The 26,522-nt window shown below is 49.1% G+C and overlaps 1 protein-coding gene across 2 annotated transcripts in view; it reads right to left on the reverse strand.

Annotated features, from left to right (window-relative positions):
- Positions 1-26,522, reverse strand: part of PLXNA4 (plexin A4) — a 685,503-nt gene that overhangs the window by 149,927 nt on the left and 509,054 nt on the right. For both annotated transcript variants that reach the window (XM_074975729.1, XM_074975721.1), the window contains one exon: positions 2,492-2,692. In XM_074975729.1, coding sequence (XP_074831830.1) covers positions 2,492-2,692 — 201 coding nt within the window. The remainder of the gene's footprint in view (positions 1-2,491; positions 2,693-26,522) is intronic.

Raw genomic sequence — 26,522 nt, forward strand, 5'->3', positions numbered from 1 at the left:
TTCCACATGCTGTCTAACTCAACAGCACACGTAGTGTGGGATCTTCCTACTGCTCTGATTGAGTTTAAGCAGCAGACCTGGGGTGGAGCAGCTGAGGCCTGGAATTAGGCCACTGGGGAATAAACCATCAATTAATAATAATATAGCAAAATTAATATTAAAAAAAAAAGTCACCCTGCCTGGGCAACCTCACCCTTGGAAAGCCCCTTACACACACTCACGCTGTTGGAAAACCAGCTGCAGTAAGAAACCACTTTTTGTCCCTTATAATGGGGTGACAGGGTTGGCCTGCTCAAGTGCCCCTCTGCAGCCAAGGATACCACACGCGGTCTTATGAGTTGTCCTCTGAAGGTGAGATCTGACTCACCCTGTCCTGGGTGCTGCCAGTTCCTCTAGTAGGTTTGTGGCCAGTCTCCAGCCACAGGGCCTGGGTCTTACCAAAATCTTAGTTCAGACTCAGAGCTGTCCAAGTGCTGCTGGTCTCACAGGCAGCATAGGCATCTGCCGAGGTCAAGGTCCTGAACAGAGCATCTACGCTTGCTCTCTTTCAAAATTATCTTTCAAAGGAGGGCGCTCTTCCCATCCCGGGAACGGAGGACTGACTTCGAAAGAACAGGGGAGATCTTTTGAAGTTGATTTCAAAAGAGTGCTGTGTGAATGTAGATGCTCTGTGGGTTTTTTCAAAAGACCTCAAGCTTCCAACCTGGATTTTGAATGTACTTGCTAGTGTAGATAAACCCGAAGGGAACTCTAGTCCAGCAGCTTCTTTTACATTGACCTGCTGGGCCCTGATTGGCTGCTGCAGAGACAGCTGGTCTCTCCTCCCTGGAGGACCACTTGTCTGCTCCTCTTGCTGGAATGGGACATGTCAAGGCCTCTGGCCTCCTGCAGAGAACATCAGGTCTTAGTCCTCCCCATTACAGATGGGTATTACTCCCCACATCCTCATGTCTACCCCACGTGGCAGGGCTAGGTTCATAATCCTGGGTCAGACAAGGAGGAAATTTAGCACACAGAGGCAAAGTGACTTGTCCGAAGTTTTCTGGTCAGTCACTAGCAGGGTGAAGTTATGATTTTCATCATTTCATTGCCTTTCTTGCTCTGGACCCTGTAACATTCCCTGTTCTTTCTCTGTCCATCTGTCTGGGTTCTCACGTTGCCCCATCATGGCAGTGCGGTCTATGTTAACCTTACAAGGTGAAACATGCTCCCTTTGCAGTTGCAGCTTTGGATTCCAAGTGATGGTCCTTCTGAACAAATGCTTCCCCTGTTTGGACTCTCCTGCAGGGCAAACTTAGCATGTCAGGATGCTTATGACTCATGGGCAGTGGAGGGCTAGGAGTCAGGACTGGCACTGCTGTTCACCTGCTCAGGGACCTGGAGCAAGGCCTGTCAACAGTCTGTGCCTCAGTTTCCCATTTTGCCTACTGGAGGTGATGATCTCCCTCTCGCTGGTTAGGGGATGTGAGGCTCCATTAAGTCATGCCTGTAAAGTTCCTTGAGATCACCGGTGCCGCAGAAGTGCTCTGGATTGTAACACCAAGGAGCGATGGGAAGGGCTGGGAGGAGGGGTAGGTTCGGACAGGGAGACCAGGGGAGAGTTGAAGAGAGCCCACTGAGCAGCAGACGGCACCCCAGCACGGCTATGGCCAGGGCTGCTGCAAAGGAGGGTTGAGGTGCATTGGCTGGGTAGCGTGTAGCGCCCAGGGGAATTGCAGGACAGGACTGCAGTGCTGGAATGAGCAGGGCAGGGTGTGGCAGGACTCTGAAAGCAGCAGATGTTGCCATGAAGCCTGGCTCTGATGTATGACTTTACATCACTACCTCTCCACACAGTCTGGAATGGAATCCCCTTCACCACCAGGGGCAGAGAAGTGCTACTAGCCACCTGTTACAGAGGGAGAACTGAAGCAGAGAGGGCAGGCTCCAGTCAGGAGCTTTGCTTCCACCGGGAGACAGGAGACTAACTACCTTGGGGGAATCTGGGCCCTAAGTGACTTGCCCTGAGCAGCACAGGAAGTCTGTGGGGGAAACTGAACCCAGGTCACTTAAGTCTCAGGCTAAAACCCTGACAACTGGGCTGAGGGACACTGGTAGGGCGATGGGATGACCACAGTGCTGGACTGGCGGGGGGCTGCCATTTGAGGTCCACGAGAACAGGGCACGAGGGCAGCCTGAGCAGCTTCCTCCCAGCTGTCAGCCATTACGTCCCCCACGTCCCAGGCAGAAGAGTAACCCGGGAGCTTTAGCAAGGGAAGCCTGGTTCCCACCCCTGGCAACGGGGATGAGGTGCTTGGCCTGGTGCCAGTGATGGACCCTTTTTCAGGGGTACGTGTGGGGCTGATCCAGGGCAGCTTGTTCCCTGCAGTAAACTCAGGATGGAAACCAGGGATTTGTCACCTTCCCTCAGGGCTCCCATCAGGCCTGTGCCGTGAGGCTGGTTCCCCTCAGCCCATCCCCACTCAGTCACGGGCCCGCAGGACTCCCTCACCGAGGTGTTCTGGCACTGCACGCTGGAGCTGTTAAACCTCAGGGCTGGGACCCGCTGCTCGTTGCCCTGGATCGTCAGGACACACTCGTAGCCCCGCTGCCCCGACTGCGGCTGCGGCAGGTTCTTAGCCTTCAGGGTGATGGGCTTGATCACTTCCACGGGCACCAGGATCTTGTCTGCCTGGAGCAACTGCGGACAGTCCTGGGGGGGAGAGAGAGGAGAAAACATGCCAAGCCAGTTAGTTGGAGTTCCCTGCCCCGGGCCGTGTCCTCCTGTGCTCTGGCCAGAGCATCCCTTCCAAAATTCCCTCCCCTCACTGCAGGCTGGGCCTCTGAGGCCTGGAGGAAGCCCCCTCAGGAATCCCTTGGGGCCTGTTCCATCATCAGCTGCTAGGAAGCTCCTCTAAAAAGTCCCTCTCCACTGGGACCAAGCACCGCCAGGGCACTGGAAGAGAAAGAGGTTCGTGTAGCCACCAAGCATAGCCCCCCTCACCAGCCAAACAACACTCAGCAGAAAAGGTCTTGGATCATCTGGCTCCAGCTAGACATGGGACCGAGCCACAAAACGGAAGTGCCTAACAGTCTGGCGGTGCTGAGATCAGGGCTTTGGGCTTCCCCCGCCAGAAGGGGAGGGGCTGTTTATTATGGATGAAAGGCCTGGCTTCAAATACACAGATGCTGGGACAGTTCGGCACTGGAAGAGAATCTGATGGTTTGGGGCTCTCTCGGCAGCTCGATCCTGTGCTAGTCAAGTAGAGCAGCCCCCCAACAGATGGGCTGCCCCTGCCTTGCAGAGGAGGAAAGCGAACAAGCCAGGTAGATCTGTGGGGACTGTGGGAAGGCAATGTGCATCAAAGGGGCTGTGAGAGAGCGAGATCCCCCCGCCCCCACACCCAGCTGGGGATTTAATAGCGCACCTTTAAATGGCTTTAACTAATGCAGCAAAACTCTGTGTGTGGCACTTCACCTGAGTTTAAACCAGCTACACAAAAGTAAGCCAGGTTGAACAAGCCGGGAGCGCATTCCCTGTGCAAACTCAGGGCAGTGACCTGCACCTGCTCCACCTCACGCTTTTCATTAACAACTTCCCCAAGCAGAGGAGGCCTGAGAAATCATCGTCATAGATCTCTCGCTGCTTTGCACCCACTCCTTCACACTGCCTGCCTCTGCGTGCGCCATATGGCAGAGTCGGCTTCTTCAAGCACGCAGAAATATCCGGTTCCTTTTTTCTTGCTTGTTCACACTGCGAGCACCACAGAATACTCTGTAGTCAGCTGCAGTCTACAAGAGCAGATGCAGATGAACCATGTATGTCCCTGGATATTGTTTGTGTTGGTCACACTGAGGGGCGCAGAAGGGTCCTGAGGCTGAGCAGAATGGTTGATGCAGGAGCGGGGAGGAAACTGGATGGCTGGAGAGTGGGATTCGTGGCTTGAGAACTTGTTACAGCAGGTGCCGGGAGTATCGTACAGAGGCAAGTATTTAAGGAAGATAGAGAAATGGAAGCACCATGCAACATCCGCGCTAACACCAGCTAGGGACAGAATGACAAGGGGTATCAGTTATCACCGTGTGAAGTGCAAGCGGATCCTCTCCTGGGGTCAGGAGGTAATCCCAGCCCCACCCAGGGAACAAGTTAAATGCATTAAGGTGGGGTTCGCCCCTTCCCCTGAAGCTTCTGCAATTGGCCAATGTCTGAGTGGGGACACTGGACCGGACACCATTCTTCTGGGCTGGTGTTGCACCTGAATGTGCCAACATCTGAAGTATGTGACTAAATGCCCCAGGCCAGAAATGCGACTACCAAGAGACGGAGTGATGCATCGCCCCAGTCCCAACTCTGCCAGGGCCCTGAACATGGCCAACACCACTGAGGAGAGGCTGGACCTGACTACCAGGGGAGTGGTCTCCCTTGGAGGACCCTCTACGGAGCCACAACCCAATTCTGAAGTTGCCTGCCCCTGCCACCGGGCGTACAGAGAAAGCATTGGCACCGCTAAGAGCAATGGACTCTTGATGAGGGCACAGCTGCTCTGCTCCAGCAAAGCTCTGCTGCAGCCAAGTTCCATGCAGGCATGAACGCACTCAGCCCAGTGGCAGGGCTGAGGCAGCTCCCCCTAGGCATCCCTGACAGGAATGAATCCAGCCGAGCTTTAACGGCAGGTCTGGCCTGCTGCCCCCCCAACCATTTGCATCCTTCTGCCGCTCTGGCAGCACCAAGGGGCTCTCATGCTGCCTTTGCTGATCAGAGGAGGGTTTTCCCCCTGCTGCAGCTCCATACCAGCAGCTGTGCACTTGGGCACCTGCTCAGAAGAGAGTCCAGTGCTGCCCAGCTGATTAGCAGAGTGCCCACAGCTGGGGTTTTTCCTACTCGTGGTGCACATTCGCACATGCCTTGGTACACATAAAATTTTTTCCTCATATGGGTGGAAAAGAGCCCCCAAAGCAGGGAGCATGGTCAGGGGAGACAGGGGATGATGACAAATTTATACTCTGGTGCTGCCTGGCTGGCATACTGACTGTGGGGGGTGGGGACACTGCTCTTCTTCAGGGATTATTATGATGAATCATATTGCTGTGGCAACTGATCACGGACCAGAACTCCTTGTGCCCCGTGCTGTACAAGGAGAACTAAATGTCGCGGGCAGTCTAACGCCTCACGTGTCTACAGAGCGAGCCAGGGTTCCTGGCTGAGAGGTGATGGAGAAGAGCAGAGGGTTCTGAGTGTCCAATTTTGTCTGTACTCAAGGGGCTGGATTCTGGCAGCCTTACTCCCAGGAAGTGCCGAGCATCTTGCCCCAGACTAAACTGCTGCTCAGTGGGAGCGAGGCAAAGTTCAGCCCAATGTTATAGAGATCAACTGAAAGGTAGGAGCTTGTCGGGGCAGCTGGGATAGAAATGAGACTGAGCGGGCCCCAGTCTTGTCTCTGTTTTGCACAGACTTGGGGGTGTAGAGATCTGCACACTGGGAGCTGTGTGGGGTTCCCATCTCTAGGGACTTCACCGCAGTTACAAATCCTAAATCTCAAATGCCCTCTGGACCCCTGAGTGACACCACACTTCTGGAGAGAATCAGTCCGTCGTGTACACTTCCCTTGGCCACAATGCAAATCCCTCAGCACTTGCACAACGAACGCAGGTGTCCACTCAACTGCCTCATCGGGAATGGAATCAAGAACCAGTTCCAATGTAATTGCCAGCTGTGCTGCTTGGTGTTCACTGCACTTGGGGGCCGCTTCCAAAGGCCAAAGAAAGTCCCGTCCCTCTCTCAGGAGGGACTAACACTCCAGCCAGGGTCACCTGTGGCCACGTTTCCAATGGAAAACAGACCAGAATCACCCGCCGCTCCCGTACCACCCAGAGAAGCACCCCAAAGATATCTTCTCTGGCTGCCTACAGGGCCGCAAGTGGTGACACATTTACACAGCAAAAACTTTGGGCAGAAAGGTGAGCAACCCTTATCTGATAGGTCAAATACAAAGGCCTAAGAAGCTGAGAGGGGAAGATATTGAACTGTTCTCCAAACCCCAAAGACTGGATTTTCTTGGCTCCCTTTATCCCTGTTCTCCAGCCCCCCACAAGAGCCGTAACCTTTCTGATAACACTTGTTTCAAGTTCATTAACAAGCAGTGGTAGCGGCAGCCCCAGTAAAGGATTCGTTTGCATATAAAAAGGTTTGCCGCTCTGTTAGGAAGTTCATTAAAGATAACTGAAGAGGCAAGAGCCATAAAGAGGGAATTCGCACAATGTGGCTTTATCTGATTGACCTAATGTTCTTTCTAATTGAAATTTAAAAAGGCAATATTTTTGGATGCTTTACAGTACAAAGCCATGGCGCTCAGTCCTGGCCCTGGGTTCAAACCTACCTCCAGTGCCTACTTCATACTATGTGTTAGGAGGCTCTAGCTAACTAACCCTTATCCCTCAGACACTCTGCAGCAATTCGCTATGGGTGTTTGTGCAGGGCTTCACCTTTAACCATAAGAAGTCTGCCTGCTGGAGGCAAGGCGATTCGAGAGAGTAAGATGCACACTGCCATGGACAGCACAGTTCTTCCTTTGTTGTTTTCCTCAGTCAAAACACCTCTTGTTCTCTAATAACAGACCCACCCTGAAGGGCTGAAGCATGTAAGGACCTGTTCCCACTACAGCTCATGAGTCATTAATGGAAGTCTTACCACTGACTCCAATGGGAGCTGGATCAGAGTTCAAGAGAACAAAACACCCTAATCTAATTCATACCAGGCATGCATTACAGAGTGGATCCTTGTTAATTTATTTAACTAGCATTGTTTAATTCTATCATTCAGTGTAACTCTTTCTATTAAGCTAATCAGCACACATGCAAAGCCCATAATTTCACCCATTTGGCACAGATACCTACTGCAAATGGTTGAATTTTGTCAGTTAGCAAGTCGGTGAATGTTGCAACAAAGTCTGGACACCGTGTATGAAGCAAGCAGGAGGGTTTATTACACACAGCGCTGGTGGAGTGCCACTTCGCCCATTGGGACTCAGTGGAGCACTGCCAGACAATAGATTACAATTGATTATATAGATTATTGATGGGTGGGGGGAAACTACAGCATGGGTGTTACCCAAGCCTGGATAGGTCCTAGCAGCAAGATGAAATGAGCACAATAAGCCAATAATCTAAAAGGTTACAGAGTATCCCTGCCCATCACTTATAGAACAATTTATCTCTAGTACAAGTGGTTTTCCTTAACAAGTTACTTAAATAAAGCAGACATGCAATAACATCTGCGTCTAATTGGATGGATGAGGCGTCTACAAGAGTAATGTTGGCACCTTTACATGGGGACATTTGGGGTGTTCATCTAGAAGATTAAAGCAAAAGACGGTAACAGCGTAGAGCAATAACACATTTGTTCTGAGTACCAGCCTGGGATAGCAAATGGGACGGTGCTATATCCTGGTTCTCACTTGCATGGCCTCCTCTTAGTATGTGGTTGCCAGGACAACGATCCCTTTCTCCAAACTCCAAGGCCCTATCCAAGTTGGGACAACCTTCCCTGGGTCTTGTGAGGGAGATGAGGGGGGCGCCAAGCAGGGATAACCTTCCACTCATGCTAACTGGGTTTCTGAACTATAGGGTTATAGGACGACTCCAGACTTTAGGATTCGAATAGGGGGTCTTTAGCACAAACCATTACCTGCCTCAGGAATTTTCACCCTACAGCGAGCAGAGAGGTGAAATAAGCAAGGATGCTACAGCTTGAAATGGACTCTGCTCCCTTTGTTAAAAGTAGTTAATTGTCTTAACTATTGTTACGAGTAGTTAATTGTTTATAAATCCTTGTAGTATGATCTGTAGCTTCAAAAATAACAAAGTCTTATCTAAGAACAGCCAAAGCTGATCAGCCCAGCCCCCTACCTCTGTCAGTGTCAGTGCCAGATACTTCAGAGAGAACGAAAAGAACAGAGCAATTTCAAGGGATCCACCCCCACCCACCGCTATCCTGTTCCAGTTTCTGGCAGTCAGAGGTTCTGAGACACCCAGAGCATGGGGATGCATTTCTGTTCATCTTGGCTAACAGCTACTGATGGACATCTCCTCCAGGATCTTCAGTCATTCTTTTCTGAGCCCTGGTATGCTTTTGGCCTTCACATATTGCCTGAAAAAAAGTTCCACAGGTTGACTGTGCATTGTGTGAAGAAATATTCCCCGGAGATAGTTTTAAACCTACTGCCTACTAATTTCATCAGGTGATTCATAAGTGGTTTTGTTGCTGTTGTTGTTGTTGTTGTTGTTTGCTATGTAAAAGGATAAAAACCACTTCCCTATTCATGTTTTCCACACCTTTCACGATTTTATAGACCTCCAACACAATCACCTTTAGTTATCTCTTTCGTAAACTGAACGGTCCCAGACTTTTTAATCTCTCCTTATATGGAAGCTGTTGCACCCCCCCAGTCATGTTCATTGCTCTTACCTACACCTTTTCCAATTCTAGTACAACACTTGTGACACGGGCAACCGGCACTGCAGATCTGGGCCTCCCCTGGATTTATACAGGGGTGTCCCTACCCATATGCAAAGCATGCAGCCGGGTAGGGCAAACCTGCAAATTGCCCCAAATATCATGGTACTGTAGGCATGCTATGGATGGGCTCCACCCCTCCATCCACATCCCCTGGCTGTCTGCCCCTGGCTCAGTGCCAGTCTGGCCACCCTCTCAGTGCCTACTCAGTGTCTGCCCCCATGCACCAGGCAGCAGCGAGCAGTCCCCATGGGCTGGAGGACTCAGATGGAGCAGGGGGCAGTGACAAATGCAATGGCTGGAGAGTGGTGATGTTTTCCCCATAAAAACACTGCTTCTTTCTGGTCGACTGTGTGCCCACCAGCTGCTATTCCAGAGTCCTCCAGCCCTTGCCGCCCTCCTGGCCATGCTCCAGGTTGCCATCTCTCCTAGACTGAATGTCTCTGGAGTAAATGCCTCCAGTCCACATCGTCCAAGGGTGGGGTACTCGTACTTTACTACATACGGCACCTGCACCCATAGGGATGGTCCTGGAGTCATACAGAGTCGTTATGGTATTCTGTGTTTTGTTATCTATCCTTTTCCTAACAGTTCCATTGTTAACTCTTTTGACTTCCAGTGCATGCTGAGATGTTTTCAGAGAACTAGCCACAGGATATCTTTCTTGAGTGGGAACAGCTAGTTTAGGTCCTTAAATGTATATGTATTGCTGGGATTATGCTTTTCAGTGTGCAGTACTTTTCATTTATCAACAGTGTATTTCATCTGCCATTTTGTTGCCCAGCTGCCCAGTTTAGTGAGATCCTTTTGTAGGTCTTCGCCGTCAGCTTTGGATTTAACTTTATATCGTCCACAAATTTTCACCCCTTTTTCTAGATCATTTATGATGATGTTGAGCAGCACAGGTCCCACTTTTCATCATCCTGAAAACTGACCATTTATTCCTACCCTTTGTCTCCTACATCAGTTACTGATCTATTACAGGGCCTTCCTTCTAGACCAGACTGACTTAGTATGCTTAGGAATCTTTGGTGAGGGATCTTTGACAAATGTTTCTTAAAAGTCCAAGTACACTAGACCCATGGTTCCCCTTGTCCTTATTTCTTGGAGATATAAAACTTCTATTTATCGCTCTGCAAAGAGGGTCCTCACCACTATTATATCTAAAAGACTCCTCAACAGGAACATCTACTAAAACTTTGCTATGAGGTGGAGCAAGATCTCCAGTTTTGAGCAGACTCTGATAGATGTAGCTTAGCAGACAGCAAATCAGTGACCGTCTTCTGCACTGTTGCATCTACACACACGAATGAAGTTTTGACACCTCACCAGAACACTGCTCTACCAGGACTAGGATTTTGCCCTTCCTCTTATGAAAAGCATTTGTGAATCTTTGATGGCTACACAAGATCAGGTCTTGGTTTTAAGTGTCATCACCAATTGTTTCATTTTCTGGACACTAATGGGGAAAGATCTGTTTAATTGTTTTAAATTTCAGATGCTTTAAATGGGAAAAGATAAAGCATCCATGAGGCTTGCCCCATCCATCCATCTGCCAATGTCATCTCCATGTCCCTGTGTTCCCCATTGAGGAGAGTCAAAACCACTTACTTTCACCCTTGGTTTCACGCACAGCATCTAGGTAATGAAAGTCCCACATCTCCTCTCCCTTGCTCCTCTGCTCTTCTCCAGCCATTGCAGAAGATTGAAGCAGAAATGCCTTTCAAAGCCTTTCACCAAAGTGTGTGTAAGAGACTAACACAAACACAGCATATTCATGAGGATCAACGCAAATGTTTATACGAATTGGCTTGGCACCCTTGCAAGGAGTCTCAGATGACATCCAGATACCATTGGTATATGCACTGGAGAGAGACCAGCCAACGACAAGGCAGGTAGTGGTAGAGCTTCCTCCCCATGTGGGTTACCAAAATCTCTTCCTCTCTGGCTTCCACTCCATACGAAGCACACTCACGAAGGTGTGCATCCATCTTGGCCACCCAACTGACCACAACACCCTATTCTTGTGCTCCAGCTACTGGTTCCCTTGTCTCCAGTATGCCAAGTTTAGATTTCTTTTTCTCACCTTCGGGGCTCTGCATAATCTCGTCTGCCCCACACACCCATTTAGCTGACCTGGTCCCTCATCTCTCCTACCCATCCGCTCTGCCAGGGCGTCCCATCCTCAAGGCCCCATTTGTCCATTCCTTCCATAACCATCTTTATGCTTCATCTACTCCATCTCCTGTGCCTGGAATATCCCTGCTGGACTGATACCCCTGGCCACCCTCACCAGCCCCTCCTCATTCAACCCCATAATACATTACCAGAACTCAGTTGTTCCCTGGAAGCTGCGTGCTTGTGTGGCCGCTCAAGAATGATTTCAATGCCACCTGGCTGATCAACACAGTGCCCCCAGCTTGATTTGGTTTTTTCTCCGTGTGAGTGAAGTTTTGACACCTCATTTTTGTTTTGTTTCTATTGATGGTGCATATTCATCCCTGCCTTGGTGCACATAAACTTTATTCTGCACATGGATAGAAAAGGTAAGAGGGTGCACTGCCAGAAGGCCCATGGGAAATCATAGATCAACCCCAACTAAGTCATCCCAGCCAGGACTTCGTCAAGCCAGGACTTAAAAACCTCTAGGGATAGAGAATCCACCACCTCTCTAGGCAACACATTCCAGTGCTTCACCACCCTCCTGGTGAGATAGTTTTTCCTAATATCCAACTTACTCCTCTCCTTCTGTAATTTCAGACCATTGGTCCTTGTTCTGCCATCTGCCACCACTGAGAACAGTTTCTCTCCTTCCTCTTTAGAGCTCCCCTTCAGGAAGTTGAAGGCTGCTATTAAATCACCCCCAAGTCTTCTCTTCTGTAAACTAAATAGGCCCAAATCCCTCAGCTTCTCCTCATAGGTCTTGTGTTCCAGCCCCTTAATCATTTTTTTGCCCTCCGCTGAACCTGCTCCAGGAAATCCACTCCTTTTTATACTGGGGTAGGGGTGGGGGAGCAAAACTGGACACAATATTCCAGATGTTCAGCAGATGTTCCAGATGTTCAGCAGTGCCGAATAGAGGGGAACAACCACTTCTCTAGATCTGCTCGCAGTGCTCCACATTCAAAGACATAATAACAGTCAAAGACATAATAAATCTTTGCTCCACAGGCTGTGCACTAGCCTTGGCTGGACAACTGCATATAGTCACTGAGGTTGCCTCTCCCCACCCTCTCCCCAGAGACAGGCAGCATGATACAGCTGTCCTGTGACTATAAGCTCTTAGAGACAGAGACCATGTCTTCAAAACCGTACTGTGTAGAACATGGTTGATGCACATGGTGTCTGTGGAAAGAGCTGAATAAGAAAGATGTCCTTCACTCCCAGAACAGCTACAGCACTGAAATACTGAGGCGATAGGCACAAGAAAGATTGATAAAGAGAATTCTTTTCTCCTGTTGACTTTAGTGTTCCCAGGACTTCACCCAGAAAGAGAGAGAGATGCCAAGGACTGGCTGGACCACAACAATTCATTTCCCCTTTCCAGTACCAGGATTGCAGGGCAGCCAATGAGGCTTGGTCCACACTCAGAAGGGGTGTGACCTGTCCCAAGGTCCCATACCTTACTCAGCTTATTCCCACCCAAGGTCCTTTCCACCCCACCTGTTCCCTCCCCCTTACTCGCTCCTCTCTGTCACCCCCTCCCCGAATGGTGGGTGCGGCCTTGGGGGGAAGAGGCCAAGCAGGGTGGCACCTCAGGGCACAGAAGGGAGTGGGGCCCACAAAAGATAAAGCTGGCGCTGTCCTCCCCTTTTAAAGGTCAGGACTGCAACAGTGGCAGGGCAGAGCAAGGGAAGATTTCCTTGTGTTGATCCACAGCATAACTACAGCACCGGAAAACACAAGGCTTCAGTCTACAAGAGTTACAATCTGGCACCTTTAGAGTCCTTTAAAAAATGCAGCCACCCTCTCCAAAAACTCCGAGTGGACTAAAACCAACTCCATACACAGGGCAGGTGGACACTGTTGATTTACAGTTCAAGTTGTGTTTACAATATTGCACCACTAATTCTTAGCATTGTAAAATGAAATTTAAAATTTACAGGAAGCGTGTCGGGAAATGTTATTAGGTTACAAAGTGGAACCAGAGTGAAGCTTTGCCAGCAGGTTTCCAAGCTTCATAAATTTTTGGCTGTGCATCCTCCAGATTCACATTGACACTGGCAGCAATCAAACTAGCTACTTAAAGCACAAGTGGTCAAAGAATTTTGAAATGCACCCTATATTTTATCTGGTTTTCCTTTGTTACCAGTGCCATTGGCCTGAGCAATGGTGTACCTATTTCCTGGAAGAGCAAAAGTAATAATATATAAAGACAATGCCAAAGTCTCAATGGGAGTTGGTAAGGAGAAGACAATGGGATTTATGGAACATGTAAACATCCGCAGAGATAATAAAGGAATAATTGAGGATTGGCTTAAGTATCAAGCAACCAGCAGCTCTATCTTAGTTAAGGGTCAGTTAGCAATACCACTACAAAGACCAGCTCTGTGTCCTTAGACACTGAACATGAATTTAGTGCTGGAGAATGATGCCTAACAGCCCTGGAGACCTGTCCTCTAGCCACAGAACACGTATTTGCCCAGGGCTCGCTTTGTCTACTTAATGTGCTCTTAGCACTGTGGCTACGGCTATTCTAGCAAGTTTTGCTGACAAAACCACAGTTTCGTTGACAAAACTGGTGGAATGTCCACACACAAAATGCATTTTGTTGACAGTCTGTCGACAAAAGTCGGCACTGTCGACAACCTTCTACCTCTCCCAGATGAGGAAGAGCGCCTTTTGTTGACAGGTTCTGTCAACAAAAAGCTGCGTGGATGTGCTGGGGGCCTTCTCTCAACAGACAGGGCATCTAGGACAATGGGCAGCCCGGTCTGCTGTGCTTCCGGGTGCCTGTTTTGTCGAGTGTAGCTGGGCAGTCTGGCTGCTCTGTCGACCAAGTGGACAGCTCTCCCGATTGGCCTTTGTGTGGCTGCACTCTACTGACAGACACAGTGACTGCTGTTGACAGAGTGCTGTAGTGTAACCATAGCCCAAGTCTTATCTGTGACCTGGAGGGATCACCACATAAGTGCTTTGATAGCAGGGAGAAAGAAAGAAGGAAAGAAAGTTCAGGTTTCATAGCCCCTTCAGTCCTTGACTGTGTTGTGACTGCATGTGATGACACAATGGGGGCTGCAGTGTGTGGGGGCCTCCATGGGTCATTAACAGCCTTTGGATGGTACCTTGAGCTTTCTACCGAAATAGATCAAGCTCCCTGAGTCCATCACAATAAGGCATTGTCCCAGGTGGCTTGGAGGGTCTGGTGACCTAATGGTTAGATGGGGGTGGAGGGCTCTCAGCCGCAGTTGGTTGAAACATCCCAGTCTTTAAGGCTGCGGTGAGGTACGGGGGACCTAAGCTTTCCTCTCCACAGGGTCCCAGTCCAGGGCCCTGTGTAAGTCAGCCCCTAAAAGGGGGACCCCTCCCAGCAGGTAGTCAAAATCCGCTGCCCTGGGCTACTTCCTAGCACACTAGTCAGTTTAGGAGGTGGACCCTCTGGCTCAATCTGATGGGCAGCTTGTTTCCCATAGGGTGCTGCCTGTGGTCCAGGCTCCTTCGGGCAGGGCAGCCACGCGTTGGTGGGGATGAGCCCCTCAGCGTCTCCAGGGTTCGCTCCCTCAATTAGCTAAAGTGCTGGAGGTGCCTAGATCCCCTTTGCAGTTTTCTGGGGCTGGGGAGACATTGTTTCCTCCCTGCTGGCTGCCTTGACTGGCCAACTAATGATTCTGCCCCTCTGATAGAGAAGGCAGCTAACTCCTGCCACTCTGCCCATCAGCCCTGAACTGGGCCAGGCGCCCTCCTTTTGTCCCCCCTCCAGCCCTGGCATTGGTTGCAGGTATAATGGGGTGAGGTTAGCTGGGCCCAGAGGCATTCTTTAACCCCTGCCGCGCTGGCTGGCAGTTTTTCTGCTTCATGGCAGGCGTGTTGTCCAATCCATCAGTCGTTCTTCTGTGAACCCTCGCCAACCTTGCAACGTCCTGCCCGGACACCAGAGCTGCAGGCAGCAGTCCTGCAGCAGTCACACCAATGGCAACACAGGGACAGTGACGCCTCCCTGCTCTTACTCAACGGGCCTCTGTTTACACACCCTAGGAAATCATTAGCTCTGCTGGACACAGTGTTGTGCTAGGAGCTCATGGGCAGCAGATGATCTGCCATAATCCTCAAGCCTTTTTCCGACACGTTCCTACTCCTGGAAGTAGAGACCACTCTCTGTGCTCCCAGATGGGGGAGTTTACATTCAGCCGCAGGGCTGTCCCTAGGGAGGCATGGGGCCTGGGGCAACCTGTCCCACAGCTTGCACTCCTCTGTTGCCCTCTCCCAACCTGCTTTGCTCTGCTTCACTGTGGTGGCAGGAAGCAGAGTGTCCCGGGGCTGGGATTAGGCCTTGGAGAGGACCCTGAACTTCCCCTTGCCACGATGAAGCCGAGCGCGGGAGGCTGGGATACGGGCAGCAAGGCAGAGCAAAGCAGGCCGTTGGTAACTCTGGTTCCCGCTGCCACAGGGAGTGTGAGAGGAACGGCCTGACCCCTGCTGTCCCCCCTACCCTCTGCCAGGGAATTCCCCAGGCTGCACTGGGACCCACAGTTAACAAGGGGGACTGTCCCGTCCATGAGACGGGTGAGGTGGACACCACAGAGCCCCCCAAAGTGTGGGGCCTGGAGTGACTGCCCCAAACTGTACATTGGACTCTGTACTGAAATACATACTGTTTGTTGGAGCCCATCTCACCAAGCTCTGTAACAGAAACCTGTCCTCTTCGTTCTTTATTGTGTCCCTACTTTTTTTCTGTCATGTGCAAACTTGCTCACTGATGATGCGATGTTTTCTTCCAAGTGATTTGTAAAAAATATTAAATGGCCAAGAACCAATCCCCCTCTAGAAACCCACCCTCTCTGTGAGGATTCCCCATTTTCAGCTACACTTTCAGACATTTCAGTGAGGCAGTTTTTAATCCACGTAATATGTGCTGTATTGATTTCATATCATTCTTAATCAAAATGTCATGCAGTGCCAAGTCAAATGACTTACAGAACTCTAAGTCTCTATTACAGAAAGGCTATTACCATTATCAGTCAAACTGTTCTCTCATCAGAAAATGAAATCCATCTATCTTAGGTTCTTTTGTGGGCCCACAGTATCAAAGCCCTCACAGTCTGTAGCGGGTGTATCCTCACAGCACCGCAGTTAGGCAGGGCAGGGCTATTACCCGCATTTTACAGATTGAGAACAGAGGTGCCGAGAGCCTTGAGGGGATGTCTACATTGCACACTGGGCCTAGCCTCTGACTCGTGGTTCCACCCAAGCTTGCTCTCCGCCACATGCAAATCAGCGAGCACTCAGAACCCAGGTCCTAGGACTCCGCTAGTGAGATGGACCAAAGGCCAAGTCTCACTATGATTTGAGTCCAAGCCCTTTAATTCTGAGGTCTGGAAGCAGTTCCAGCCCACAGATCCAAGTGAGAAACTCTTCATGTTTCAACAGTGATATGCTGGCATGGCTGCAAGACCTGGGTCTAGAAGCTGTAAGTCAAGGTTTACTAGTCAGAGCAAATTTTCAAGTGCAGGCCAACAAGTTGGGTCATAGAATCGTAGAATCATCGGGTTGGATCAAGTCTATCCCCAGACTCAAAGCAGGACCAATCCCAACTAAACCATTCCAGCCAGGTCTTTATCAAGCCAGGACTTAAAACCCTCTAGGGATGGAGATTCCACAAACACACCCTGGGTAAGCCATTCCAGAGCTTCACTGCCCTCTTAACAGCAACGAAGGGTCCTGTGGCACCTTATAGACTAACAGAAAAGTTTTGAGCATGAGCTTTTGTGAGCACGGACTCACTTTATCAGATGCTGGTCTTGGAAATCTGCAGGGCCAGGTACAAATAAGCCAGAGCAAGGGTGGGGATAACAAGGTTAGCTCGGTCAGCAAGGGTGAGGCTTACTACTAGCAGTTGATCTGGGGGTGTGAACACCAAGGGAGGGGAAGCTGCTTTTGTATTTAGCCAGCCATTCACGGTCTTTGTTTAAGCCTGAGCTGAGGGCGTCGAATTTGCAGATGAATTGTAGCTCAGAAATTTCTCTTCGGAGTCTGGTCCTGAAATTTCTTTGCTGTAGGATAGCTACTTTTAAGTCTGCTACTGTGTGGCCTGGGAGATTGAAGTGCTCTCCTACGGGTTTTTGTATATTGCCATTTCTGATATCTGATTTGTGTGCGTTTATTCTTTTACGTAGAGACTGTCCATTTTGTCCGATGTATATAGCAGAGGGGCATTGCTGGCACATGATGGCATAAATTATATTGGTAGATGTGCAGCTGAATGAACCCACGATGGTGTGGCTGATCTGGTTAGGTCCAGTAATGGTGTTGCTGGTGTAGATATGTGGGCAGAGCTGGCAACGAGGTTTGTTGCATGGATGGGTCCCTGAGTTAGAGTGACTGTGGTGCGGTGTATAGTTGCTGGTTAGGATTTGCTTCAGGTTGGCAGGTTGTCTGTGGGCAAGGACTGGTCTGCCTCCCAACGCCTGTGAAAGTGGGGGATCATTGTCCAGGATGGGATGTAAATCCCTGCCGATGCACTGTAGAGGTTTTAGCTGAGGACTGTAGGTGATGGCTAGTGGTGTTCTGTTGGTTTCTCTCTTGGGCTTGTCCTGTAGTAAGAGGCTTCGTGACACACGTCTGGCTCTGTTGATCTGTTTTTTCACTTCCTCAGGTGGGTATTGCAGTTTCAAGAATGCTTGGTAGAGATCCTGTAGGTGTTTGTCTCTATCGGGGGGGTTGGAGCAAATGCGGCTATATCTTGGTGCTTGGCTGTAGACAATGGATCGTGTGGTGTGTCTGGGATGGAAGCTGGAGGCATGAAGGTAGGCGTAGCGGTCAGTGGGTTTACGGTACAGGGTGGTACTGATGTGGCCATCGTGTATTAGGACCGTGGTGTCCAGGAAGTGGATCTCCTGTGTGGACTGTTCCAGGCTGAGGTTGATGTTGGGGTGAAAGTTGTTGAAGTCCCGGTGGAATTCCTCCAGAGTCTCCTTCCCATGGGTCCAGATGGTGAAGATGTCATCAATGTAGCATAAGTAGAGACGGGGTGTTAGTGGACGAGAGCTAAGGAAGCGCTGTTCCAGGTCAGCCATGAAAATATTGGCATATTGAGGGGCCATGTGGGTACCCATAGTTGTGCCGCTGATTTGAAGGTATATATCGTCGCCAAATCTGAAATAGTTGTTTCTGAGGATAAAGTTACAGAGCTCAGCCATCAGATGTGCTGTAGCATCATCAGGGATACTGTTCCGGACAGCATTTATTCCATCTTTGTGTGGGATGTTGGTATACAGAGCCTCTACATCCATGGTGGCTAGGATAGTGTTTTCTGGTAGGTCATCAATGTACGGCAGTTTTCTCAGGAAGTCAGTGGTGTCTCGGAGATAGCTGGGAGTGCTGGTGGCATAGGGTCTGAGGAGAGAGTCCACATAACCAGACAGTCCTTCAGTGAGAGTGCCAGTGCCCGAGATGATGGGGCACCCAGGATTTCCAGGTTTGTGGATCTTGGGTAGTAGGTAGAATAGCCCCGGACGGGGCTCTAGAGGTGTGTTGGTATAAATCTGTTCTTGTGCTTGTGTATGGAGTGTCCTGAGCAGATGGTGTAGTTTCTTAGTGTATTCCTCGGTGGGATCTGAGGAAAGTAGCCTGTAAACTCTGGTATTGGAGAGCTGTCTGGAAGCCTCCTTCTGGTAGTCAGACCTGTTCATGATGACAGTAGCTCCTCCTTTATCTGCCTCTTTGATTATAATGTCAGGGTTGTTTCTGAGGCTTACGCTACGTTGATGACATCTTCATCATTGTAACCCATGGGAAGGAGACTCTGGAGGAATTCCACCGGGACTTCAACAACTTTCACCCCAACATCAACCTCAGCCTGGAACAGTCCACACAGGAGATCCACTTCCTGGACACCACGGTCCTAATACACGATGGCCACATCAATACCACCCTGTACCATAAACCCACTGACCGCTACGCCTACCTTCATGCCTCCAGCTTCCATCCCAGACACACCACACGACCCATTGTCTACAGCCAAGCACTAAGATATAACCGCAGTTGCTCCAACCCCTCCGACAGAGACAAACACCTACAGGATCTGCACCAAGCATTCTTGAAACTGCAATACCCACCTGAGGAAGTGAAAAAACAGATCAACAGAGCCAGACATGTGTCACGAAGCCTCTTACTACAGGACAAGCCCAAGAGAGAAACCAACAGAACACCACTAGCCATCACCTATGGTCCTCAGCTAAAACCTCTACAGCGCATCGTCAGGGATTTACAACCCATCCTGGACAATGATTCCCCACTTTCACAGGCGTTGGGAGGCAGACCAGTCCTTGCCCACAGACAACCTGCCAACCTGAAGCAAATCCTAACCAGCAACTATACACCGCACCACAGTCACTCTAACTCAGGGACCTATCCATGCAACAAACCTCTTTGCCAGCTCTGCCCACATATCTACACCAGCAACACCATTACTGGACCTAACCAGATCAGCCACACCATTGTGGATTCATTCAGCTGCACATCTACCAATATAATTTATGCCATCATGTGCCAGCAATGCCCCTCTGCTATATATGTCGGACAAAATGGACAGTCTCTACGTAAAAGAATAAACGCACACAAATCAGATATCAGAAATGGCAATATACAAAAACCCGTAGGAGAGCACTTCAATCTCCCAGGCCACACAGTAGCAGACTTAACAGTAGCTATCCTACAGCAAAAACATTTCAGGACCAGACTCCGAAGAGAAATTTCTGAGCTACAATTCATCTGCAAATTCGACGCCCTCAGCTCAGGCTTAAACAAAGACCGTGAATGGCTGGCTAAATACAAAAGCAGCTTCCCATCCCTCGGTGTTCACACCTCCAGATCAACTGCTGGTAGTAAGCCTCACCCTTGCTGACTGAGCTAACCTTGTTATCCCCACCCTTGCTCTGGCTTATTTGTACCTGGCCCTGCAGATTTCCAAGACCAGCATCGATAAAGTGAGTCTGTGCTCACGAAAGCTCATGCTCAAAACTCTTCTGTTAGACTATAAGGTGCCACAGGACCCTTTGTTGCTGTTAGAGAGCCAGACTAACACGGCTACTCCTCTGATACTGCCCTCCTAGTGAAGCAATTTTCCCTAATATCCAACCTAGACCACCCTCATTACAACTTAAAACCATTGTTCCTCATTCTGCCATCTGTCACCACTGAGCACAGCCTCTTCATCCTCTTTGGAACCCACTGTCAGGGAGTTAAAGCCCCACAGCCCGGGGCTGACAACGCAGTATAGACATGGCTCTGGTGAATGCCCAAAGTCAAAAATGAAGTCAGCAAGAAAACAAGAAATTAAAGCAAAGGCTCCCAGGTCCAAGCCCTCCCCTCTAATCACCTGGCCATGCGTCCCCTGAAGTTAGTTTGACAAGATCTCTTTTCCATAAACCCATGTTAACTGGCATTAATTATACCACTCTCCTTTAATTCGTTATTAATCAAGCCCCAAATTAGTCAGTCCATTATTTTCTCCCAGACTGATATCAGGCTGACAGGTCTCTAATTACACAGGCCATCCCCTTTCATTTACCCTTCTTAAATATTAGTTCAAAAAGAGATTTTTTTTTTCCCCACTTTTTTGGAACTTCCCCACTCTTCCAGCAATCAGCATTAACCATCCAGAGAGCAGGTCTACGCTGGCCACTGAAGTGAGGCCAGGTCCTGCAAAAATAGCATGGAAGCTTGTCATTAAAGGCAGTATCCGAATGCACAGCCTGACAACCTTACTTCTGGCACTTCCTAATCTTTGAGCATTTGATGTTACATCCTTAATCATATTTCTTTAATGTAGGTTTTAAACCTTTTCCTGTGTTTAATGTAAGTAGAGCGTCATTAAGGGGCTGCATGTGTGTGTCGAAAGGGAGAATATTTGGGGGTGGGGCAGAAGATATTGTAGCAAGATGCCATTACTAGTGTGGTGTCTGGATGTCTGCTCTGCTCCCTGCTGTGTTGCTGACCATTGGCTGTGTGTGTGTGTGCTCCCTCCAGGCTGCTGTTTTGGCTTCTGCAGTTAGCCAATGCAACAGACGCCTGGGAGCTCCCAATAATCTCAAGTCAAGTGAAGGATGAAGGAACTGGAACCAGGTTTACTGTGGTTCACACATGGGCTCTAGTACTCTGGGTGTCTCCACTTGCATGACAGCAGTTTTACACGAGTACATGCATGTGCCTTGACAATGGGCTGACATGCTTCCAGGGGGCAGGAATGCCCCGATCTGTTCCCCAGGTTGGCTGGCGTGGTCCTGGTGACATACACTTTTATACCCAGGTATAAACAACTTTTGTGCACATTACGTAGACCAGGTGCCAACCCTAATTGTAACATGTTGACACCCCTTAACATAACTCAATTTTACCCTTTATCAATGGTACGAGGCACCATCACAACAACACTATCCATCATGTTGTCATTCCAACCTGTACTGAACCTGGGTTGGAATGTACCTTGTGCTAAGCTGTTCTCTACGGGGAGGGTCCTGGTACCACACAACATGTCCTACCTTACTGGAATGCATGTATGTGTATCACTGAGTGCCTGGCGCTGGGGGCTTTTAGGTGCTTTTAGCCTCTGTTACTCATCAGCACTCTGCCTCTTGCTGCATTCCTGTGAGCAGAATCTACCTCACAGTTTTTGCTTTCACCCTCTGCTCAGGCTGTAGCTTTGGTTTCGGACTGTTTGCTTTGCTGTATGTTAACAAAGCATTGACTAGTGTTCAGGCCTTATGCTTTTAGGATTCACAGCAGGCTCTCTCCTTACTACTGAGATGATATGCAGATGCTCTATAGCAGGGGCCAACAACCCCCAGGGCGCATGCCAAGAGCGGTATGTGAGCCAAGTTTCATCAGCACAGGAGGCAGGTCAGCCCCACCCATCCCCACGGAAGTCAGACAAATTCCCCCACAAGGGGCAAAGCTGCAGAGGACATGTCAGGTGGCTGTGAAGGGAAGCAAAATGGAAAGACATGGGTTGGGAGACCCAAACTGTTTCAAACAAATCTCAATTCCCATAGTGGTTTAGCCAGAGCTTTCAGCAGAGAGGGTAGCTGCAGAGCAGCCCTGAGTCACCAGAGATTTCCAGAAGAGCCAGCGCTGCAGGAATAAGGACTCCTGCTACGAAGCAGATGCAGTTTCCTGTGCTTTGGTGGTCTGGACATGCAAGGACGGTGGGCAGGAAGGCAATGCAAAACCAAGCTGAGTCACATGCAGCGAGCTCACAACTAGTCTCCTTTCCTGGCCATCCCACCCCTGCTAGCAAAGGACTGTTCCTAACACCTGTTCTCTAGCCCAGTTTTAATGTCCCAAATGACAGGTCTTATTATTACTACTGGAACTGCAATAGGACCTGGAGGGAGCTGAGATCAGAACCCATTGCGTTAGACGCTGTACAAACACATGGTGAGAGATAGTTCCATCCCCAAAGACCTCACAATCTAAATAGACGAGGTAGTGAGGAAATCAGAGCAAAGACAGGGGAGCTGGTCACTGGCACAGCTAGGAACAGAAACCACATCTCTTGAGATGCCATGCACGGCCTTAGTCTCCAACTGACACTACTTTTCAGCTGCATACTCAACATATTTATCTATTTCTCTTGTTCTTTCAAGTACCTACAAGATTGTTACACGGAGGAAGAAAAACTTAGTCCTCTGAGGATGGGACAAGAAGCAACGGGCTTAAACTGCAGTGAGAGAGGTTTAGGTTGGACATTAGGAAAAGCTTCCTAATTGTCAAGGCAGTTAAGCACTGGAATATATTGCTTGGGAAGGCTGTGGAATGCCCATCATTAGAGCTATTTAAGAGTAGGTTCAATAAAGGCCTGTCAGAGATGATCCAGATGGTGCTTGGTCCTGCTGCGAGGGCAGGAGATGGGACTGGATGACCTCTGGGGTTCCTGCCAGTTCTAGTGTTCTGTGATTCTATGATTTCTAAGATGCCAGAGCTGATGGAGAGGGAACGTCTTTTCCTTATTTAATCTCATCCTGTTACTCTGTTACAGCCCTCTTGAAGATCCACCTCAACAAATTCCTTTCTCTGCAGTGGGGTAGGGAACCAACACCCTACTTTGGGAATTCCCTTCATTTTTAGGGAGTCCGGAGACATATGTGGATTCAAATCTGTCACTCAGGACTTTCTCCAGTTTTCACCTTTCAGATACCTGGAGCGTTGGTCCTCCACAGGACTGTGCCTTTAACCATCCTGCAGTCTAGCGGGTTTCCAAGTACGTTAGCCAATTAAAATGTAAACACTGATCCTTTCTCCAGTTGCACTGTCCAGCTGGGGGCGCTGTGGAGCTCACACTCAAAGATGCCTGCTTGATTATGACTTAATTACACTCCCATTGGCAGCTGTCTCCCAAACTCCGCTCTCATCCCTTCACCTTCACTCCTCTGCCAATCCCCTCTTCGTGCTCATGCAAACACAGCATGTTGCTATAGCAACACACCTCACTCTTTTTTCTTAATGACAGACAGGTGCCAGGATAAATGAGTAGATAATCAACAAGGGGGGAAGAATTAGAGGCAGTGACATTGGCATCTCTATAGCTGTCACCGGCATCCCAGTGGAATGACGGACCCATTAATGAGCAGAAATGGAATTTTTCGGCAGCGGTACCTTACACAGCTGCGTCTCAGAATAGGGGTAGTAGCTGGTAAGACAGGCATGTTGTCACAGTAACAGCTGGACATGCACCAATGCAAAGCCCTGTCCACAGCATGAGTGCAACCAGTTCCTGAAATTAATCAGAAAACAACCAGCCACGGATGTCTCTGCACAGCAGTCTTTTACCACAACACAGCCATGCTGGGCTAGCTGTGTCTGCAGCAATGCACCTAGGTTCACTTGCCATCACACCTCAGGAGAGGACAGAGTGCCCAGACAGCAGTCACACAAAGCAGTGATGAATAGGGCAATGCACTATGGGAAGAAGGAGGACTAGGTCATAGAGGTTAGGTCCATTGAATGACATTAGCCAGGATGGGTAGGAATGGTGTCCCTGGCCTCTGTTTGTCAGATGCTGGAAATGGATGACTGGAGAGGAACCACTTGATGATTGTTTGTTCTGTACACTTTGGGAAATGTGGCACTGGCCACTGTTGGACAACAGGACACTGGGCTCGATGGATCTTTGATCTGACCCAGTGAGGCTGTTCCGACACTCAGATGACTGGTGCAATTGAATTACAAGGGCATAGGGAAGAAGCCCTGACTACACTACAAAATAACTCCATGCGCTCAAGAGGTTAAAGGAAGTCCACCCTGTGCCACCGCAGCACTGGGGTATTCGGGCCAGGTCTGAGATGCATCAGCACAGCTGGGGGAGAGGGCAGACATTTCACCAGCAGCTTCCTGCACATATTTGACCAGCACCTGACTGTCACTCTGTCTCCCTTTATCACAAGCACAGCCCCACCCCATGCCCCCAGTCTGCACAAGCAGGGGACAAAGTGAGATCAGCACTTTTCACTGTAAAGCCCTGCCATGCAGTGCCCTGTCCAGTGCCAGGCAGGCATAAGGCCTTGGAGACTGGGTGTATGGCTCCTCAGTAGCAGTTCCCCAGTGTGCAGCTCCCAGGGTTTTCCATTGCTTTTGACAAATTAATATTTGAAGCCATCACTCTTTTATGTAGGCTTTACTGTCATTAACACGTACAACTCAACATAAAACACTTAGGTGCACAGGTATTTTCTTTTCCCTTTTAGATGACAGATGAAAATCCTGTTAATGACAAGCTTGTCTGGGGGAGGAAGAAACACACACACACGCGCACACACACACAAGCTGGCTGAGCGTGGAAAGATGAAAACCTCCTTCAAGGTAATTAAATGATTATGTATCTTTTAAACCCAGCAGATCACAGATTTGTTGTCTGGGTTTGCTTTACGCTCTTCTGTTTTTTCCCCCCAATACAAAATTAAATCCTTGCAAGGACCAGAACAAGATAATGTTCATCTAACACAGCAATACGGCACAAAAAGAACCTTAATTCTTTATCCCAGCCACTCAAGTAGGTTTCTCCTGGCTTACCATCGACTCACATGGAACACTAACACGAGAATTTTCATGTTGTATCAGAGCAACCTCCAGGAGGCATTACTGGGCTAGTGAGCAGGAACTCTGCCACCAACCTTCTGGGAGCCCAAGGACAAATCCCTTCCTGCTCTCTGAGGTTATGTCTACACACAAAAGCAATTCCAGAATAGCTTATTCTGGAGTTATTATTCCGAAATAAACTATTCCAGAATAACGAGTCTACACTACAGGGAAGCCCAGGAATAAGTAAAACCTATTCTGAAATAGTGTGTCCACACACAATAGAGCCTATTTTGGTAAGATCTTCCTGCCTACGTGGTGCCTAGCACGGGGGTCATAATCTCAGTTGCAACATCTAGGTGCTGCTGTAATGCAAAGGATGGTCTCCCCTCCAGTGCCGGCTTGTACCAGATGCTTTAGAGGACGTTTATTTTGCCTAGCTTCTTCCTTAAGGAATCTTAAGCTTCTTTGGCTTTCGTAAATGGCTTCTTGGACAAAAGAATTTAGTATTTACAGCTCTGATCTGTTTCTTCAGCTTCCCTCTCCTCCCAACCCAATAGAATAACATCAACTCCTTTTATAAAGCCGGAACGCGCTTGGTATATTTCAAGCCAGCTGACTGAGCCTTCAGAAACCTGCTGTAAAAGGAAATTATATGTCAGGGTGAAGTATTTCTGCCACAAATCATCCTGAGATATCGTCAGCTCTATTTGATTGAGTTCAACGCCATAATCATAAATACTCTTGCTTTATGGGCCCCGCTGAAGATCTTAACCAGAAGCAAACATGCCTCTTCCAATCAGCACCGAAACAACTTTATTCATGCTCACCTTCCCAGCACTCATTCACCAAACCAGCGCCTGGATTAGGCATGAGCGGCAAAGGCGAACTCCGGAAAGCGAACATTTATCCATCCATGTACTTTGCGAGGCACAAGCCACCAGAGTATATTGGCACTTTCTGCCAGTAGGGTCAATGCCGATTAAACACGGGTTGTCTTCCCTTGCCCGGTGCTGTTGGTGCTGTAATAATGTCATCAAGCTACAACCCCAGGATGGTGACATGCCATGTGAACAGTTTGGTATTTACAAGCAGCCTCAATGGGGAAGAGACACCCTATACTGTGAGGAAAAAATCCGGGCTCTGCTGATGGTGAAGCAGATGATCTCACAGGCCTTCTCCATGTCTGCAGCCCACAAGGAAAGCCTCAAAGCAAATTGGCACCCTATCAAATTGGGAAATAGCAATAAGAAAGACAACAGTTCTCATCAGCACCTACTACTACAAGAGGAACCTACAAGGGAATCAGATCTACCTATACCTCAGGAGATGTGAGGCGCATTAGAGGAACGTGGGACATAGGCACACACCTTGATTACACAAGCCCCTGAAAGGTCATTGTCATCATCATCAACAACAATCATGGGCTCAGCGCCCGTTGGTGTCTGATGCCTCTCCCACTATTTCCTTCTATCTTTCCCTGTCCAGTGCAGAGTGGCTTAGTGTCTGCAGACTAGCTCTGCACCAATCTATGATATCATCTACCCACTCACTCTGGGGTCTGCCTCTACTATTCGAACCGTCCATTATGCCGAATACCAGGGTCTTGATTTTCCATCAGAAGTTCACTCTGCAAATAGGCCCAAATAGCTGTAACTTCCATTGTATAATCTTCTGCAGTAGGTTCTCTTTCGGCTGTATCTTTCTATATAATTTCTTGCTGGTGACCTTCTGCATTCATCCTGTTCTCAGGATCTTTCTGTAACAACTCCTCTCGAATGCCACCAATCTTCTCTTCGAA

The sequence above is a fragment of the Carettochelys insculpta genome, chromosome 1 (assembly GCF_033958435.1).
Source record: "Carettochelys insculpta isolate YL-2023 chromosome 1, ASM3395843v1, whole genome shotgun sequence".
NCBI lineage: Eukaryota > Metazoa > Chordata > Testudines > Carettochelyidae > Carettochelys > Carettochelys insculpta.